At 41.6% G+C, this 18,634-nt stretch overlaps 2 protein-coding genes across 4 annotated transcripts in view; one reads left to right on the top strand and one right to left on the bottom strand.

The window, feature by feature from the left end:
• The first annotated feature begins 608 nt into the window (after positions 1–608).
• Positions 609–7,170, top strand: C1QL3 (complement C1q like 3). The gene is made up of 2 exons (XM_069458884.1): positions 609–1,196; positions 6,886–7,170. The coding sequence occupies exons 1-2, from the start codon at positions 609–611 to the stop codon at positions 7,063–7,065; spliced, it is 768 nt and encodes a 255-aa protein (XP_069314985.1). The 3' UTR covers positions 7,066–7,170.
• A 2,553-nt stretch (positions 7,171–9,723) lies between these two features.
• The window catches only part of PTER (phosphotriesterase related), a 49,914-nt gene continuing 41,003 nt past the window's right edge, over positions 9,724–18,634 (bottom strand). For all 3 annotated transcript variants that reach the window (XM_069458684.1, XM_069458683.1, XM_069458685.1), the window contains 2 exons: positions 15,667–15,807; positions 9,724–10,555 (listed from right to left, as the gene is read on the bottom strand). In XM_069458684.1, the coding sequence (XP_069314785.1) occupies positions 10,345–10,555; positions 15,667–15,807 (352 nt within the window). In that variant the 3' untranslated portion in view covers positions 9,724–10,344. The remainder of the gene's footprint in view (positions 10,556–15,666; positions 15,808–18,634) is intronic.

The raw sequence follows: 18,634 nt of genomic DNA, 5'->3' as shown, positions 1-18,634 counted from the left end.
GGAAGGGAAACACACACACACACACACACACACACACATACACCCGCGCGCGCACACACACCACCACCGGCAGCGGACGGGCGAACTGAGCGAGCGAAAGAAGAGGAGGAGGCAGAAAAAGGCAACTTCAGACGGAAAGTTGGTGCGAACTGGCGCAGTCTGCAAAAACGGAAAAGTCGATCGCGGGCGGCGGCGGCATAAAAGTGTGAGCGGCCCCGGCGAGCGCGAGCGGCGGCGGCTGGCTCTGCCCTCCGGGTGGCCGCGCCCGCGGCAGCCACAGGTGCGAAGGGGCTTGCGGGAGGCGCCAGGGCGCCCTGCGCACCCTCCCCCGCCCCCACCCCCGGCTCGGGACTTCAGCTCAAGTCACTTGGCGCCCTCGCTCCCTCCCCAGCCGCAGCCGCAGCGGGGGGAGCCGAAGCGGGCAGGAGCGGCTGGTGCGCGCCCGCCCAGGGGAGTTGGGGTTCGCAGGGGGTTGTTTTCGGCTCTGAAGAGGTCCCCGCCCAACCTTCAAAATTTTGTCCAAAAGCAGACAAGAGGATCGCCCCGCGCTGAGCCGGCTCGTGGGCAGCAGGAGGCGCCTGATCGCCGCCGGGGCGCTGGGGGTGGTGATGGTGCTTCTGCTGGTCATCCTCATCCCGGTGCTGGTGAGCTCGGCCGGCACGTCGGCGCACTACGAGATGCTGGGCACCTGCCGCATGGTCTGCGACCCCTACGGGGGCACCAGGGCGCCCAGCACGGCCGCCACGCCGGACCGCGGCCTCATGCAGTCCCTGCCCACCTTCATCCAGGGCCCCAAAGGCGAGGCCGGCCGGCCGGGGAAGGCGGGCCCGCGCGGGCCCCCCGGTGAGCCCGGGCCGCCGGGTCCCGCGGGGCCCCCGGGCGAGAAGGGCGAGCCGGGCCGCCAAGGCCTGCCGGGCCCGCCCGGGGCGCCCGGCCTGAACGCCGCCGGGGCCATCAGCGCCGCCACCTACAGCACGGTGCCCAAGATCGCCTTCTACGCCGGCCTCAAGCGGCAGCACGAAGGCTACGAGGTGCTCAAGTTCGACGACGTGGTCACCAACCTCGGGAACCACTACGACCCGACCACCGGCAAGTTCACCTGCTCCATCCCGGGCATCTACTTCTTCACCTACCACGTCCTGATGCGGGGAGGGGACGGCACCAGTATGTGGGCTGATCTCTGCAAAAACAACCAGGTGAGCGCGGGCAGGCGGCGGGGAGGGCGGGGAGGGAGCGCGGGAAGGTGCGGGGGAGAGGGAGGAGACCCCGGAAATGGGGGTGGGAGCCTGCGGAGGAAGGGCGCGGCAGCCGGGTTCCCGGGAGCAACCACGGGCGAGGGGGGACGCCGTTCCACCCTGGAGAGGCGGGGATCGCACGCGGAGGAGGGTGCCCCGCGGCCTGGAGAGGGTGATTCCGAAGTTTGGGACCCTCTCCCGGTGCGCGCGCGTGTGAGCGCGACCCTCGAGGGCCGGGAAGCCGGGAGCTGGGTCCCCGGGACGGCTCGTGCACTGGAGGAGTCCTGCAGCAGGAAGCGACCCCTGGCCATGGGGTCCTCAGCATCGTAGGGTCGCTTACAGGCTTTCCCGGGAACGGAGAGGGCTGGGGGAGCCAGGAATGGGCGTGCCAGGGTGGCCAACTCGGGGGAGATAGACAAGGGCCCGAGGGAGAAAGAAGGGCCCCAAAGGACTGAGTCCAGGCGGGTCGCATCCAGGACGGAGGCGGGACCGAGGGGCCAGCGGTCACAGAGCCCTAGCGGCGTCCCAGGCTGTGAAACTCACATACAGTCAATTTCAAGCCGCAAACTCCGGTCGAGTTTTGAGCTGTGGAAGGGGAGAGGCAAGGAGTGCCGACAACAAAAGGAAAAGTTGAGATTCAGGGGTTTACGCAGCCAAATACAGAATCCAAACACTCCACTAGATTGCGGGGCAGGAGGACTCACAGGCAGGTGGCCCGGGGTGGGGGGGGTGACGACCAGTCGGAGCCCAGCCTGGGGGCTGGGGGCCTCCCCGCCAGCCGCTGGCCACCGGGACTTGCTCCCCTGAGCTGGGCGGCGCTGACACGAGGGCCACTGCGGTGTTCTGCCGGGGCCACTTTACCGTGGAGAAATTCGCGGTCATTGCGAAACCGATCTTAGAGGAGGAAAATAATATTCGTAACTACCTAAAAGTGTAGTCAGACCTTCTGTACCCGCTGAATCAGCAGCCACTGGGGCGAGGCCTTGCAGCGTCGCAGCCTGTGGCTGTTTCTGGGCTTTAACTTTGCTTCCTGAGTGGCACAAGGAGGGGAGCGCGACCCCTCGTTCGCCCTCCGCAGGCCTCCTCTCCCGCAGCAACTTTGACTTAACAAGGGCTATTGGGCTTCAGGTGACTCGCCCCCCGGGAAATTCAGACCCTCTCAGCTGTAACCCAGGTCTCTCTGTTAAGCACCATAAAAGTAGGATTTCCTCCAAAGACCTAATTGAGTGTCAGAATTCTTTCCAAGTGAGAGACTGTTGTCCTAAATGTGAGACAGAGAGAGAGAGAGACTGTCTCGATCCTTTCCTACAAACAGCTTAAAGGACCCTCAGGACACATAGAACAAAACGAGGAAAAATGGCCACCAGGAGGCACTGACAGAGTTGTTTATTATAGTTGTTATGCACGAAAATAATATTAAGATAAATAAAAATTATTCGCGGAGCAGTGGGCTAGTTTAGGCAAATGGCTAAAAAGGGCATGACTCATTGTACCAGAACAGAGCTGCCGTATCACCCTAACAAAATGAGGCACCTCTTTATTTACAAATTGGCTCTCTTCTGACTCAAAAGGTTAGATCTGGAAAATACCATCAGGCTCAAGAGATTATTTTTAGCAGCATCAACTAATATGAAATAAGATCCCAGTTTTCTCAGCAAATATATAAAAATGCTCACCTCTTTAAATATATGAAAATTGCAACTGCAGGAAAAACCAGGGATTAATACCTTTAAATTCGTTTAAATGTTGATGTCTAGACTGCTGAGTCTGTGTATTTAATACTGATTCCAAAAAAATCATTCCATAGAGGTGTTCTATGTGCATTTCGTTTTTTGAAATGATTTCATTGTTTGGGGTATAAAATGCTCCTTTGTGTCATCCTAGCCCACACATTTCATGAGGCTCAAGAAAAATAATAAGGTAAAACAGCTGACCTTATAACGTATAGTGCTTTCCATTGGCAATATTAAACTGCTACTTCTGCAAAAGTGTGCAACAGGTAATTCAGAAAAATAAATATATAGTGGTAAATAACGTATTTTTGAGTTCAGTGTGGACTCTTTTAAAAAATGGTTATTAACTGTTACTGTTAAGGAATTTTATCTCTAGAACTATTTTGTTAAGTCTGGTCTGCAGGCAGTTACAAATGAGAAACCTTGTCAAATCTTTTTATTAATTTTAAATAAATACTTTATCCTTGATTTTCAATTACACTCTTGTCTGATCACTTCTTAGCGTGGCAGTTTCCCCCTCTGAGCTGACCTAATTTGTTTTCATAAAACAGAAACTCAGAGATCCATGTCAGTGTAATGTTCTATGGATTAAGTGGATTTTGAGAAGCATAAAAATTAAACTAAAAGAAGCAGTTCATTTTAGGAGAGAGCAATGCCTCTGGACCGTAACCATATGAGAGCCATTTTATTTATGCTTTGTGTTGAATGTAGGATCACAGATGGAAACATCAAAGACCAGGAAATTAACGTGATATGCCACACTTAACCTTTTGTTTATGATTCCACAGAAGTACAATGAAAATGCAATTATGAGAACATCAGTAGCAATTAATTAAATTAGCAAATGTTACCATCAATATTGTCTCTAATGATAAACTCTCACTAATAAGATAATGCTAAAGCTACAACCTATTAGGTTCTCACAAACACACCACTAAAAGGACCACAGGTCTCATATTCCCCGTGAAACCATCAACCTAAATTTAATCGTACCATTTGTTGAGAGCCCATGACAGTGCATATTAAAGGTAAAAGTTGAGCTCGAATAGCTTTACATAAGATACAGGAAAATATTTTGAATGTTTGTATACTTTTAGCAGAAAACCTGCAAAAAATATTGCTATTTGGGTGCCAGCACTATAGTACCACCATAACAAAACACTCTAATAAAAACTAAAACTGGATCAGGATTAAAACTATAAAATGATTAAAGACCAAATTTTACTCTTCAGAATTTATTAGTTATGGCACCAATGAACATAAAATATACTAACAAGAATGGATAGTTTGTGGGCTGATATTCATTTATTAGAGAGATTAATGACATGTCAAATTAATTATCTTTTTAGGGGCAGTGAGGCATTCTGTTTTAGGATAAAACAGAATCTAAATAGTTAACTTATAAGAAGAAACGATATGAGAATAAATTTAGGTAGAAATGGGTATATTGGGCTGAGAAAAGGATGCATGATATTCCCAGACAAAATGCTGAAATCGGTGTACAATTAGGAACCTGAAAATAGCCCCCGGGGTGAACCCATTCCTTTCCTCAATAGTTTGATGGCTTGAAAGAAGCATTGTTGAAGTCACAGAGCTGGATACTAGAGCCTGACATTTCAAGTCCTAATATACTTTTAGAGTACGATCAGGTGAATAGGCAGACTAAAATCATGTAACGTGCACTGGAGCGTGGCAATTATTTAACTGAGAAAGCCTTATGCTACTGTATAGGTTAAAATCTTAGAGAATTACTTTCATTAAAAAGCAAGCACACTGACTGGCTTTATCCAACAGAGGTGGTGAAAACCGTAAGGGTAACCCTTCAGTCCGGGGAATCATTCTAATGCTTTCCCAGCCTTTGTGGTTAGTCCTGCTGAATAAAAATGGTAACTAACATTCACTTGGTTTTGTGGTTACACCCTAGAGAATAAAAACTGCATTCTATTTTTTAAAGACTATTATCTCTAAATCAAGTGATTTTATTGTGTCCTGGTTCCAAAATGCTTTCGTGTAGAAAACAATGTGAAAGCACAATACCCATAGAACATATACTAAATACCCAGAGCACTGACTCAAACGTGTCTGGTTATTAGTAATAGCAGAGAGGTATATTAAGGATTGATAATTAATATATAATCAATTAATACATTACTAATATAGCTAATCAAGATTTTATATTTTAATATTTTCACCCATTAAAAACCCACATATTAAAGAAAAAGTCATAATAGCGATATCCTCTTTGTATTAATAGATTCCCCCCCCCCGGGAATTAATGACTAGATGAAATTAATGAAACAAAGCATTCAACTCCTACAAACTGATGATTAATTCCTAGGAAATATTATGAAATTCAATTCTGTTATTATTTAATGGTCAAAATGAATCACTTCATTAAATTGGTGTATACATTGGAGTCAATGCTTCGAAGCATAATTACATGCTATATTGCTTTCATTCTGTTAGTGCCAGTTAGCACAGTGTTAAGCAATTCTAAATCCTTTAAGCCTTTTTCTTCTTTTGCAATATGATACCCAGAAAGAAAATTTTTAAAATACTACTCAAATGACTTTACAAGTTCAGCAGTGTCAAAAAGCCTTCTCCTTTTTTAACGTTTCAGCATTAATGTGAGACCATATCACATGAAAATTTAATTTAAAAACCTATCATTTAAAATTTGAAAGAAATGCATGGAAATTCTTGACTTATGTCTCATTTCTCTCATATTGCCAAGTGATAAAAATCCAGCATATTGTACCCCAAGTCATGCATTATTACATAGTGCAGGTTTACAAAACCACTAAATCACTTGCTGTGTTATTCAGGAAAATATCATTATAGTGGAATAGAAACCGGCCACAAAGTAGGAGATGTTTTACTGAAATAAATCAAATGCAAGACTGCCTATGGAAAGATTTTCCAAGGCAGAATCAAAATAGAGCTAAATGAATATGAAGCCTAATTTGAGCTGAGAATCTGACAGAATGTCCACGTAACATGATATGATCGGCAATTTGATTGTTTGCAAATGTCTGTCAACTCCCTAATGAGATCACAGCTCACCATGAGCAGATTATAAGCAACCTCCATCCTCAAAGCAAACCACACATTTAGCATTGTGTAAATATAAAAGGACATTCAATGAGATCATTCCAAATTCTTGAAATTTGAGAGGTCTCAAATCATGAAAATTTTGTTTCTTCTTTAACGTTTAGATATATTGAGATTACATTGTTGATCTTAAGTGCATGTATCATAATTAAGTGACCAAAAAGGCACAAATAGAAAAAAGAACTCTGAAAAGTTGGGTGATACAAACAAAGATGTTTAAACGAGTTAAACTTCTGAAAGTAGCCTGGTAAAAGGGGCTTTACTAGAATTAGATTTTTAAAACCCTAAGTCAAAAGGCTTTCTTCCTTTTTTTCTTTCTATGTTAGCAGAGTATTTGCTCTTTCCCTGGGTTTTTACCTACTATATAGATCTCAATTTTCTAATAATCGTGGTGACCAACTGAAGTTAGACTTGAACTTCTGCACTCATCCACTGCTGGTTAGAATATTGCTAGTTTACTTAAATTAAAATGCAAAACAAATTATGTAAATTTCAAAAAGTGATGAGCATAAGGATTCAAGCAATTAGAAAAATGAGTGATTTAGGAAGAGAATAGAGTGTATGCATTGTTTACAATGTATAGTTAGAAAAGACTGCTGGAATGTCTCCTTCGCTTTCCTCTTTCTCACTGACGTCATTGAAACTTACAGAGATGTCCTCCTAAAACTCAGAGGTCAAGGTGGACCTCCCATGCTCCATTTTGTGCTACGGCAGCAAGTTCAGCTTGGGATGCTGTGTGAAAGGCAAAAAACAGAAAACTTGAGAATTCTCTTTTGTGAATTCTAATTCTTGTCTGTTTCACGCAGGTGCGTGCTAGTGCGATTGCCCAAGATGCTGATCAGAATTACGACTACGCCAGCAACAGCGTGGTTCTTCATTTGGAGCCAGGAGACGAAGTCTATATCAAATTAGATGGCGGGAAAGCCCACGGAGGAAACAACAACAAATACAGCACGTTTTCTGGATTTATTATTTATGCAGACTGATAATGCCGAAATCAAGCTTGAGATTCTGAGTTTGAACGCTGGATTCGTGTGGCTAACGTCAGTGAATCAAGGATCCCAGGGGATGCCAGATGCAGGGCGCCTCAGTTGTGTATATGTGGGGAAATCAAATGCTACCTGACTCACATCTGTACCGCTCAGAAACATTATGTAAAAAAATATATATATATATAAAAACAAGATAAACAGATGTGTGATCCACTACCGCCAAAGCAAATACTCCTATTGTTAGTGTCCATGTGAATGAAGTCCTATATAGATCACAAATTTTTATAGAAAAATCTAAGACACTGAATTATTTCTTCAATATATATAATACTTTGGTGTACTGTGATCTTGCTGCTTTTATCCATATGTCAGCTTTGGTTCTTGTGAGTTTACCTGCTAATTAGGATACGTGGAGTCCGTTCATAGTGTGGGGAAGAATGAATTTACCCTGCAGGAGAAGGTCTGATTGAAATAATGCTGCTTGTCCCCAAAGAAATTGTTTGCCTTGTTACTTTCGTGACCTTTAGAGCTAGACCTGGGAAGGATTCAACTTCAAGCCTTAACCTGGAATTTTCTGGATTTGAGGGAATTCCCAAGCCTGTGGTCATTTTCACATTTCCTTTTTCTTAGGAGTTTTCCTTTTCTCTCTTTTCTAGTGGTAGTCTGTAAAAATAGAGATTGACCTTGTATCATAGGATTACCCTCTAAGTGTGAAAATGTGTAATCACGTGTGGTATTTAGGAAATCCCTTATGTGTCCGTTTTGTCGACCAAATACATTTAGATTTACTTGGAAAGTCAGAGAAATTGATTCTTTAGTGTTCAATCAAACTGAGGTCTCTCCCTTCTTTGGAACAAAAGATTATTCATCACCCAATGCACAAAGGTTTAATTTGAGCTACTGCACGTGTCACCAAAGGGACACTGGGTAAGGCCTTCGAATAGTTACTGCAAGTCTATGGCCTGAGGTTATTTCAAAATTAACAATTTCACATATAACCAATATAACAAAGTATTTATATTTTATACAAATACCTGCCACACACACACACATGTTAAATGAAATATTTTATATATATATGAAAATATATATATGGCTTTAGTTCCATAAGGCACAGTGGCTATATAGTCTCAAAATTTTAATTTAAAAAAGTATATGCATATATACAGTCACACACACACAAACATGCATAAATTATTTGACTTATTTTGGATCGAAATATATTCTCAATGACAAATATATATGGAATAGCAAAATAAGGAAAATGACTTCCCTTTAAGAATTATCCAGAAAATTAAATTTTATTAGAGTGACATGCTCTATACTTCACATGTCTGTAAGTTAAGGCTACGGTTGCTCTATCACCATATGCCAATCAATATTTTAACTGCATTCTGTGGCAGACTGTTAATATGAGGACTACGTAAACCAAGTGGCTTTCCTTCGCAACATTTATGAATTAGGTGCATTTGAGTAATCAGTTTTTTCTTTTTTCTCAGGTGGATTGAGGCTGACAGTACAGTAGACTTTGAGAGTAATGCAAATCCTTTCTCTCGGGTTAAAACACACTGCCAAAAGCCATCTCTTTAATCTAAGGAAAAGATTAAAAATGCATGTTGCTATCTCCTAACTATCACACAACTTCTACTATTACAATGAAAAATCTGTTCCCCTTTCAGTTGCCTCTGAAGACTCTTTTGACAAGTAGATTTCAAAAGGAGAGATTGAAAAATCTGCTTGTTTTAGTCATGAAGGAGATTTGCATTTTTTTCATTTAAAGGAATTAGTTTGTTCTCCTGGCTCGTTCCTCTTTGGTACTTTCTGTTCTAATACACAGAAACCTTGATCATCTATGATCAGCAGAAATATCTTTTATTTAGCAAAGCTCAACTTTCCAAGAGTTACGCAGGGCATTCCCATCTGAAGGTGTTCTTTGCTCTGTTTAAATGTTTTGGTCCCTGCAACTGTCATGATTTATATGATTAAAAACAGCCATTTAAAAAAAATAAAACCCAGCCATTCATCAAGAATAATGACTAATTCTATCTGGCCTTTCTAATATATAAGATAACTCATAAATGAATTGCAATGGATTTTATTTCTATTTAACAATATCTATGTATCAAAGAGGAATTGGTAGCAAGGGTTTAGAGAAGTTTTTTAGGTCCCAAATAACATGATGAGGATTCAACCAAAAGATTAATTTATAAACAGCAGTATACATCAACTAAGTGTTTTAACCAAGAGTTTTAAGAAAGGCTTTCTTTACACAAAATATCAGGGTTGGATATCTTTTAAAGAGTAGGCTCTAGAATCAGGCTGTCATTTCCAATAGATCTGACCTTTTCTTCAGATAAAGAAGCATTATTTTTCTCTGTTTAGGCCCAAGGAAAAACAAAAGGTAAAGTTAGATATAAAGGGAATATATATAAGGCAAACATTTCTCTTTTTTTGCATTATATCTTATCAATTAAATTGTGGCCTTTGTTATTATAAATGTAATGATTCATTAAACTATATTATGTAATATATTTTGACTTTTATGATTGAATTTTTATAATTCAGTACTGTTACATGTTCTTATACAAACTTTGCAAAACACAACAAAATTTATGGCAAAAATATGGATACAGAAAGCCAAAGGCATCAAAACTGATTTATTATAAGAATATAGAAATAGGTGGGCAGCAAAACATTAACCTTTCAAAATATTTTTATCATTGTGATTTGGTAATTGTATTACAGTATCCTTTGGGAGGAAAAAAAGGCTCAAAATTTAACTTCCCTTGCTGCAGAAGCTATTTTAAAGTGCCATATTATTCATCAAGCATTAATTAAAGAACAGCAGGATAATTAGTAGGATCATCAATATTACAAGAAGCATTAGATTGCTCGAGAAGGGAATAATTTAACTAGAAACATTTTAAATTTTCTGAAGTACTGCAGCTGATAGATAAAAAAAAAAAAAAACACCCAAACCAACGCCACTTAAGGGATATAGACTTTAAATCATTGCTTAGAAATAGGTACTTCTGTATTTATTTTGTTAAGGCAAAATAACAGGGCTCAGTTAGGCTCAGTAACTCCCTAGAGGTGCAGATGTATAGTAACAGTCAGCAGGTTTTGGAGAAGGCAAACTCTCTTATTCTCATAAGAAGGAAATGATCAGTTATTTGTCCTAGGTAACTGATTAATAGCCCACCGTGAGTTTAAAATCACTAAGTGTTCTCTGCAAGTTTTATACCCGGAGGTATGAACTCATAAGCCACCATCCTATTTGAAAGTTAGCCATTGCTTGGGGTTTTCTATAAGAATCTTATGAAGTGCGCTCTCAGTTATACCTCTAAGTAACATTTTAGGAACAATATTGGTGAATATATGGGAATAGCCGTGACCTCCGTATTTCATCAGCCGATGCTTCGTATGTATGTCATGGGCCATCAGGATTCGATCTTCGTAGCCCTCATCCACCAGGAGACGTACCCTGTGAAAAACGGTGACTCGTTAGGTGTCATTTGTCTCACTTTTTAGCTTTTCAGGGTGTTTTTCAACTTTTCACTCGGCAACCTATTATGCTTGTCATAAAGATTCTGTCTTCCACTGTGGCATGTGTACTGAGAGACCTTTAATAAACATTGTGTGGTGATGATAAAGATATTGCTGCATCCTAGTAGGAACATGATCCTTCCTCCGTGCACATGGAAATTTCTAGGCTGTGATATTTATGACAACGCTCGGTAATATTGCGTTAAAGATAGCTCCTGATAGGACGTGCCAGTTTGAATGAATGACCACTTTAGCGTTTCACTAAATAACATTTTCCTGGGTTTCTCTTTAGCATTTGTGTTCCCCTCCCTAAAATGCCTCTCTTAGTGGGCCCATTTTTCAGATCTCATCCCCGTTCCCTGCTTTTATCTAGGAAATAAAATTAATGGGTATCTGTGATTAAACAGGAATGCAAAAGGAATCTTTGTACAAGTAAAACATTCTATGAGTAAAATTAGCTGGTTTGCAAGTGATAGGCATGTGATAAGTTATGCACTCGGAAAAAAAATAATGTTGGCAAAGGTAGCTCAGTATTTTGAGCACTTGTCCCTTTGAAGTCTATGGGAATTTTGTCTCTGAGCATTGAGTTAAATTGATCAATAAAAATGTATTCTATCTTCCTTCCATGTCAACAACATTGCTAAAATAAGAAGCTGTTCCTTTAAATTTATAGTCAGTTGACTGAAGAACAGCTTCCTGACTATGGTCTAAAAATGCAACCCTCTTTGCTTTGTTAAACGCTCTAATCTGTAGTGTGAGTCACCTCCTGACAGCCACCATCTGTATGTGTCTGGACTCTGGGCAGTGTCTGCCATGACTTCCAGGGGTCTCTGATGGCAGAAGATGCAATTTGCAGACAATGGCTCTTTTCTGTGATTCTCGGTATAGTCTTGTGTGTGTCTGGATTCCAAAGTGGATCTCGGTGGATGGACGGCGCGCGCCTTCCTCCAGAGGCTGATTATTTGAAAGGTATCCTTTCTGTTTCCATAGCATTTCTTGGGCTTCTAGTGGATGAGTCATATTTAATACCTACTACAGTAAGCAAAATGTAGGGCACTATACAAAACAAAAAATCCCTCATGCACAAAGCCCTACCCTCTGAGAAGATACATTTTAAGATAAATTGTAACTGAAGATTAGACCTTGTATCTGCAGGTCAAAGGAATGCAAGTGCCACAGTGGAAGAGCCAACTTGGGTGTTTTGTCCAGAAATCAGTGTGCATGTCACATGTACTCTATGCCTGTCCTTAAGTGTATATAATGCCATCTGTGTCACTAAGTTTTTTTTTTTCCTTGTTGACATGTGTGTAATGTCCTAGAGTTCTGACAAGCAGTTACTGTTAGAACAAACCCTATTTAAGGGAATTATCTAAGACAGTTATATGATCACTCATTAAAAAGAGAGAAAGATTTGACAGAATGGATACACGATGCTGAACCTTATTGCAGTAAACCTTGCTCCAAAACTGCAAAAGGGCACCAGAGCACAAGACCTTTTAGGTGACACTTTCTCCCTGATATTTTCTGAGTATTTCCCACAGTTTTTCCATCTTTTTATTAACCGAGAAATATGCTATCTCATGCTACAAAGGCGTAGCCTATGGATAAACAAATTCATGTGAGATGTCATGTGTCGTCTCTTGAAACACAAAGTTATCGAATTGTAAAGTATTAATAGTAAAGAAAGAATGTAGTGGACGAGATAACCCTCATTTGAAAATGGGAACCCTTAGAACTCATTACAAATCTGGAGACTGGTTGTCTCATGGGAAAGATAATGTTATGGCTCTAGAAACATAATTATATTCTGATTATCAAGGAGACCTGCCTGGGCTTTAAGCTAAGAGATCGTCCCTCGTGTTGTGCCGCTGTATGGAAGAACAGGAGCCACAGAGATGCTGCTAGAAGGGAGGAACCGCTACAGATGAGAAGACAAAAAATCACAGTAATTATAGAAATACAAATGAGTTAGTGTTTTGCAAACAAATATTAGAGAGAGACTACAAAGTGTGAAAAGGCAGAGATATAATAAGATTCGAGAAATGGAGCAGAAGATTGAAAACAGGTGTTAGACGCAGAATTTCTGGTGCTGAAAACCAGAGGTAGGCAGAAGCGTGTTTCTGTGTTCTTGTTCGTCAGAGGTTTAAGATGGCTCAGAAAAGGACCGCAGATGAATGATGAAACCAAGTGCACAAGATGGTGGGGGACAGTGGGGCCCTGGAGGACACGCACACTCCAAAAGGTCATTCGGTACTTAACGTGAGCTGTCCTTGGGTCAAGTGACCTAATGCATGGTTTTAATTTAAGGAAGATTAAGCACACATACACACACATATAGGTATGTATAGAATAGTACATATATATCATGTATACACACACTCTTACACATATAATATACATTATACATATATAATTTTTAATGTATTTCATACATCCAGAATGTTCTACATTTGGCACAAAAGATAACCAAATAGTCAAAAGGAGCTGAGAAGGAATACTTGGGAGGCAGTGGTTACCCTTCCCTCCTATGTCCTCCATAGATTCCCCTATACAGATCTCCTCTCTCTTTTCTAGAAGGTCTGGGAGCCTCACGAAAGGCATAGGGGTGCAGAAGATACCCCTCACCGCCATGAAAAAGCTTAGGAAAAGAAAGCAGATCCAGAGTGCAAACTTCCCATTTCCAAGAGGAGTCATAAAATTTGTTGACATTGATCAATTCTAATCATGTTACCTCTTCTACTATATAAATATATATCTGCCCACTTCATCAAAGTCCCTCCTTTGTTTCCCCCGGCTATAAATCTCATCTTTCAGACAGAATCCCAACCCTCAATCTCTTAACTGATCTCATGTTCTGCATCTACCTTCTACAAAGGTTCTCTGGTTCTACCACCAAAACACGAAATATCGTTTTGGAAAATAATCACCCAATGACGTGCATTGAGGCCAATATGCAATCATGATTTCCAGCCTCATCTGGGACTTACGCACAACACGTCCTTGTCTGTGTCTCTCTCGTTCACCCAACAGCCATTCTTAGCCTCGCCCTCCTCTACATGGTCTTGCCCTAAATCCACTCCTTGTTTCTCCAGCGATGGCCACGTCAACCTCACAGGGACGCTAGAGGACACATGGCCGTGTGTGTCCTCAGTTTCCTGTTCCCCTCACTAAGACATTTATTCAAATTCACACGAATGCTTGCTTTGTGCTCTGTCATTTCCGTGGAGAAAGTATCTATTCAACCAACTTTCTATTTTTTCCCCGGATACCCTCTATTTATCTCCTTGTTGTATATTGCTGCATATTTCTTATCTATTCAGTTTTTTTTTAAAATCAACATCTATTGAACACTTCCATATTCTGCACCAGCCACTCTGATAAAAGACGTGGCATACTTTATTTCCTATAAATTCCATAGCAACCCTGTGGCATGGGCACTATTTCCTGGATTCATTCTCTCTGTGTCTGCCCTTGCTCTTAGCTACATAAACATTGCGGAACTTACCAGAAGCCTCCCTTGATCCTGGGTTGTATTCTAGCTTCAGCCCCACCTCTCTGCTTCCCTCCACTGCCACGATTCTTGAAAGAGTCACCTCCACATTCTCTCTCCTCTTCCTCACTGCCTGCTCATCCTTCCAGCCTTTTCTACTGAGACCGTGCTTACCGATTATAAGATGCAAGCGTCTTAATTGTGTGATCCAATGATGCTCTTCCGTCTTCATCTCCCTTGCTACCTGCCACCTATTACAGGTGTCCGAGGCCTTCTGCCATGAGCATTCCTCTCCACTGACTTCCGTAACAGCATATTTCCTTGATATTATCACTTTGAAAATTTCTTCCTGACCTGTCCTTGAGTGACAGTTCTGACTCCATCCCTTAACGTCTCTGTCCTCGTCCTCTCCTCTGAGTGATCTCATTTATTCCCATGGTTCAAACTATCACATGCAAACCAATGTGTAGATTTCTATCTCAGCCCAAATCCCTGCCCTGGGCTTCACATCCTTATCTTAGGGCCCCACTGGACAGCAACACATAGATACTCTCGAACTAAAGTCTTCCTTGTCAATCCCAAATCTATTTCTCCTCCCAGATTTTCTTTCTTTTCTTTTTAAGAGACAGGGTCTCACTTTGTCATCCAGGCTGGAGTGCGGTGGTGTGATCATAGCTCACAGGAATCTCAAATTCCTGGGCTCAAGCGATTCCCCTGCCTCAGCCTCCTGAGTAGCTGGGACTACAGGTGTGCATCACCACGCCAGGCTGACTTTTTATTTTTGTAGAGACAGGGTCTTGCTATGTTGCCCAGGCTGGTCTCAAACTTCTGGCCTCAAGGGAACCTCCTGCCTCAGCCTCCCAAAGTGCTGGGATTATGGGTGTGAACCACCCGACCCACCCTCATCCCAGATTTTCTAACTTGGTCCATTCAATCTTCATACACCATGTGACCAAGACCAAACCCAAACCAGGTAACTATGCTTTCCACTCCTCATATTCTCCACTTGATTGCAAAGAATGACTCTACAATGGTTAGCTTTCATCACACATTGGACAATTTGAGGAGGTTGCATGTTATATGATGTTTGATCTTCAGACATAATACTTTTAGCATTTAAATTGCAATCACCCCTTCAATGAATACTTTTAATAAAGCATTTCAAATATTAATTGTAGAAAGTTATGACTTTAGCGTGGTCAACCTGGGAAAGAAACAGCTTATTTTACTAGGGGCAAAAGAAGGAAAACGTCTTTTGTTCTCTGATTGCCATGGCAGGGGTTGGATATTATCTGTGTTTCTGTGTTTCCTGTTAGCTGCCCATCTGCACCGAACTTCTAAGGCTCTGCTAAGCTTTAGCCTACTTAGGATGACTCATTTTTCTCCTTGAAATAATATATAGAGATTTTCTCCCCGAAACAGCACAGATATATTTTTCTCTGCGAGTCTGTGGTTTAGCCTGCTTACTGTTTTCTGAATCTTTGCTAATACTCACCCACATATGACAATCAAAAAGGGCTAGTAAAAGGAAATGCTCTGAGAGATTTCATCATATTTACCTTCTGATTCTTTCGTTATCATTTGGCATGTCGATGTCCGGGTTGAACGGGTAATGAAGGAGTTCGGTACCAAAGAGATCATATTCCAAGTAACAGCCAAGTTGAGCAAATTCCAGTAGCTCCTTCTTATTAATTAGGGTCCTGGAGACAATGAAACAGACATATTGTTATTTTTAAGAGCATATTTCCCCCGCGTACACATTAAAAGTAGTAAGCACGCCATGTGCTAGAACACAGATTGAGTTGGGTAATGGGACTTTTGAGTTGGCTCTTATGATGTGACTATAAAATAGTTCAATTCGTTACCAGAAATAAGAGAGCTTACCCATCCAATAGGGTGTTTTCCTTTCTAAAGTACTTGGGGAACTATAGACTTATTTTAATTTTGCTGTCATTTCTCCCAAACAAGCTTGAATTCTCCTTCGGTCTGGCGAATTAGGTGAGTCATACCTACCTGGGTAAAACATGAAGCTTTGCTGTCAGGTAGCAGGGTGATTCTTTTGTGAAGATCAGAAAGTGGTGCTAAAACTGATTTCAAAGCCTATGTGAATATAATTCCAGCTTTTCTGTAAAGGGCCAATGCTCACAGAGATATTTATGTTCTGGAGTGCACGTTTTTTAAATGAAATGCATTATTTTACGATACATTTTGTGGCTGTCTTCTCACTGCAATAGATATCCTATTAAGAATATTATTTTAGGATGCAAGACTATGTAAATGGATGGGAAAGGAGAGAAAGGTAAGGTGAGGACAGGCTAGAGACAGGGGAGCAGAGTACGAAGCACAAGTAGATTATCTCAAGGAATTCAGATTAAAACAAGTAAAAAGGGAGGCATTAAGGGAACCCAAAGTACTGTTGTAGAGATTCAATCACATAGAGAACTAACAAAGAATAAAAACATCCTACCAGGAAACAATATGGAAAGAATGTGAGGAGGCCGGGCGCAGTGGCTCATGCCTGTAATCCTAGCACTCTGGGAGGTCGAGGCAGGAGGATCGCTCGAGGTCAGGAGTTCGAGACCAGCCTGAGCAAGAGCGAGACCCCCAATCTCTACTAAAAAATAGAAAGAAATGATCTGGACAACTAAAAATGTATAGAAAAAATTAGCCAGGCATGGTGGCACATGCCTGTAGTCCCAGCTACTCGGGAGGCTGAGGCAGGAGGATTGCTTAAGCCCAGGAGTTTGAGGTTGCTGTGAGCTAGGCTGACGCCACAGCACTCTAGCCCGGGCAACAGAGCGAGACTCTTTGTCTCCAAAAAAAAAAAAAAAGAATGTGAGGGGAAAATGCACCCCATACACATCACATGCAGGGAATTAAGGACCTACAAGAAGCAAATGATTGGGACCCAGAATTGGCCTGAGGAACAGCTGAGAACGTCAGATGATCATTGTCATGTTAAGCTTCTTATCCACGCTAATATTCTATTACTTTGGCAACTCCAGGATGCAAGAATTAAAGCACTATTATATGTCTATAAACCTGCTTCTAAGAGGCCAGACACAGTTTCAGAGCCTTTCTTCCAAACCATAAGAAGACCAATTAAGCCTCCTTGTGTCACGGGTGCAGGAGGTTTCTGCCTTCCTGGGAGTTGACTATCGACTTTCATTCTGAGCTATCATATTGTGGCTGGCTCCTTTTAATTCTATTCACCAATTTAGCATAACTTATAGTTCCCGATGTTGTTTTAGGCAGGGAGGCTAAAAAATCTTCCCTTTATACGATAAAATATACATTAGTTCTGTTCTATTTTCTATTAATACTACTCCTTTTCCATCTTCATACCATGGAGACCATCTTTTGCTTCCAAAATTACTAGGCGAAAAGAATATGTGTTTTTCTACAGTAAACATATTCTGTTTTCCCCGAAAGAACCATGCTTAAAAACAAAATATACGCGATCAAAATAACATAAGAGGGAAGAGAGAAGTTTGGTATTTTTTTCCTTTTGAGTCAACTCAATTCAATTTGTTAATTGCCCAATATGGGCAAAAGTACTGGGTGGCGGGAAGTCAAGAGGGGAATCGGGTCACCACAGACAGGTTGGATCAGACTCTTATTTCTGCTGCTAATATCTTTTTTCCTTCTTTTGGCCTAATGCCTCGAGATTAAGTTTTCTAAATTTTAAGTAATATATTGAAGTATATGCTTAGTGAAAAGTTAATAGTCAAAGTAAAGCCGTTGAAAAATCTTCAGTTTTGGTTACAATTGAAAATGAAAAGTAGGCTGGGCACGGTGGCTCATGCCTGTAATCCTAGCACTCTGGGAGGCCGAGGCAGGAGGATGGCTTGAGGTCAGGAGGTCAAGACCACCCTGAGCAAGAGTGAGAAATAAAAATAGAAAAAAATAGAAAAAATTAGCCAGGTGTGGTGGCGTGCACCTGTAGTCCCAGTTATTCAGGAGGCTGGGGCAGGAGGATCGCTTGAGCCCAGGTGTTAGAGGTTGCAGTGAGCTATGATCATGCCACTGCACTCCAGCCTGGGCGACAGAGCGAGGCCTTGTCTCAAAGAAAAAAGAAAAGAAAAGAAAAAGTAAAGTTACTCATCATCATCATCTGTTTCTGGCATTGGGCTTTACCTTAATTTTCTCATTTAATATTCTCCATAATCCCAACCAGGTCTCAATTTTACAGATGAAGAAACTGGGGCTTGACAGATTAGACTGTCACGCAAGGCGACGCACTAGAATTCCAATTCATTTCAAAGCTAGAACCTACTCCCTTGACCATTGCATTATATGGCTTCTCCTACTGCTAAATATATATGTATATTTTTTACTCAGAGGACATTTTCCAGAATTACATTGACTGAATGTGCACAGAGTATATTTTAATTTTTAGCTTTGAAATCTGATTTCCTCCCCATAGAACCCTCAAACGACATTTGAAAGACGGGGAATTGACCATCAATAGGTAGTGTGGGGGTCAGGAAGTAAAAAGCCCAGAAAAGTAAGAAAGGACTAGCTTGT

This window comes from Eulemur rufifrons, chromosome 25 (assembly GCF_041146395.1).
Source record: "Eulemur rufifrons isolate Redbay chromosome 25, OSU_ERuf_1, whole genome shotgun sequence".
In the NCBI taxonomy this organism is placed as follows: Eukaryota; Metazoa; Chordata; class Mammalia; order Primates; family Lemuridae; genus Eulemur; species Eulemur rufifrons.
This window is presented reverse-complemented; position numbering and strand designations above follow the sequence as displayed.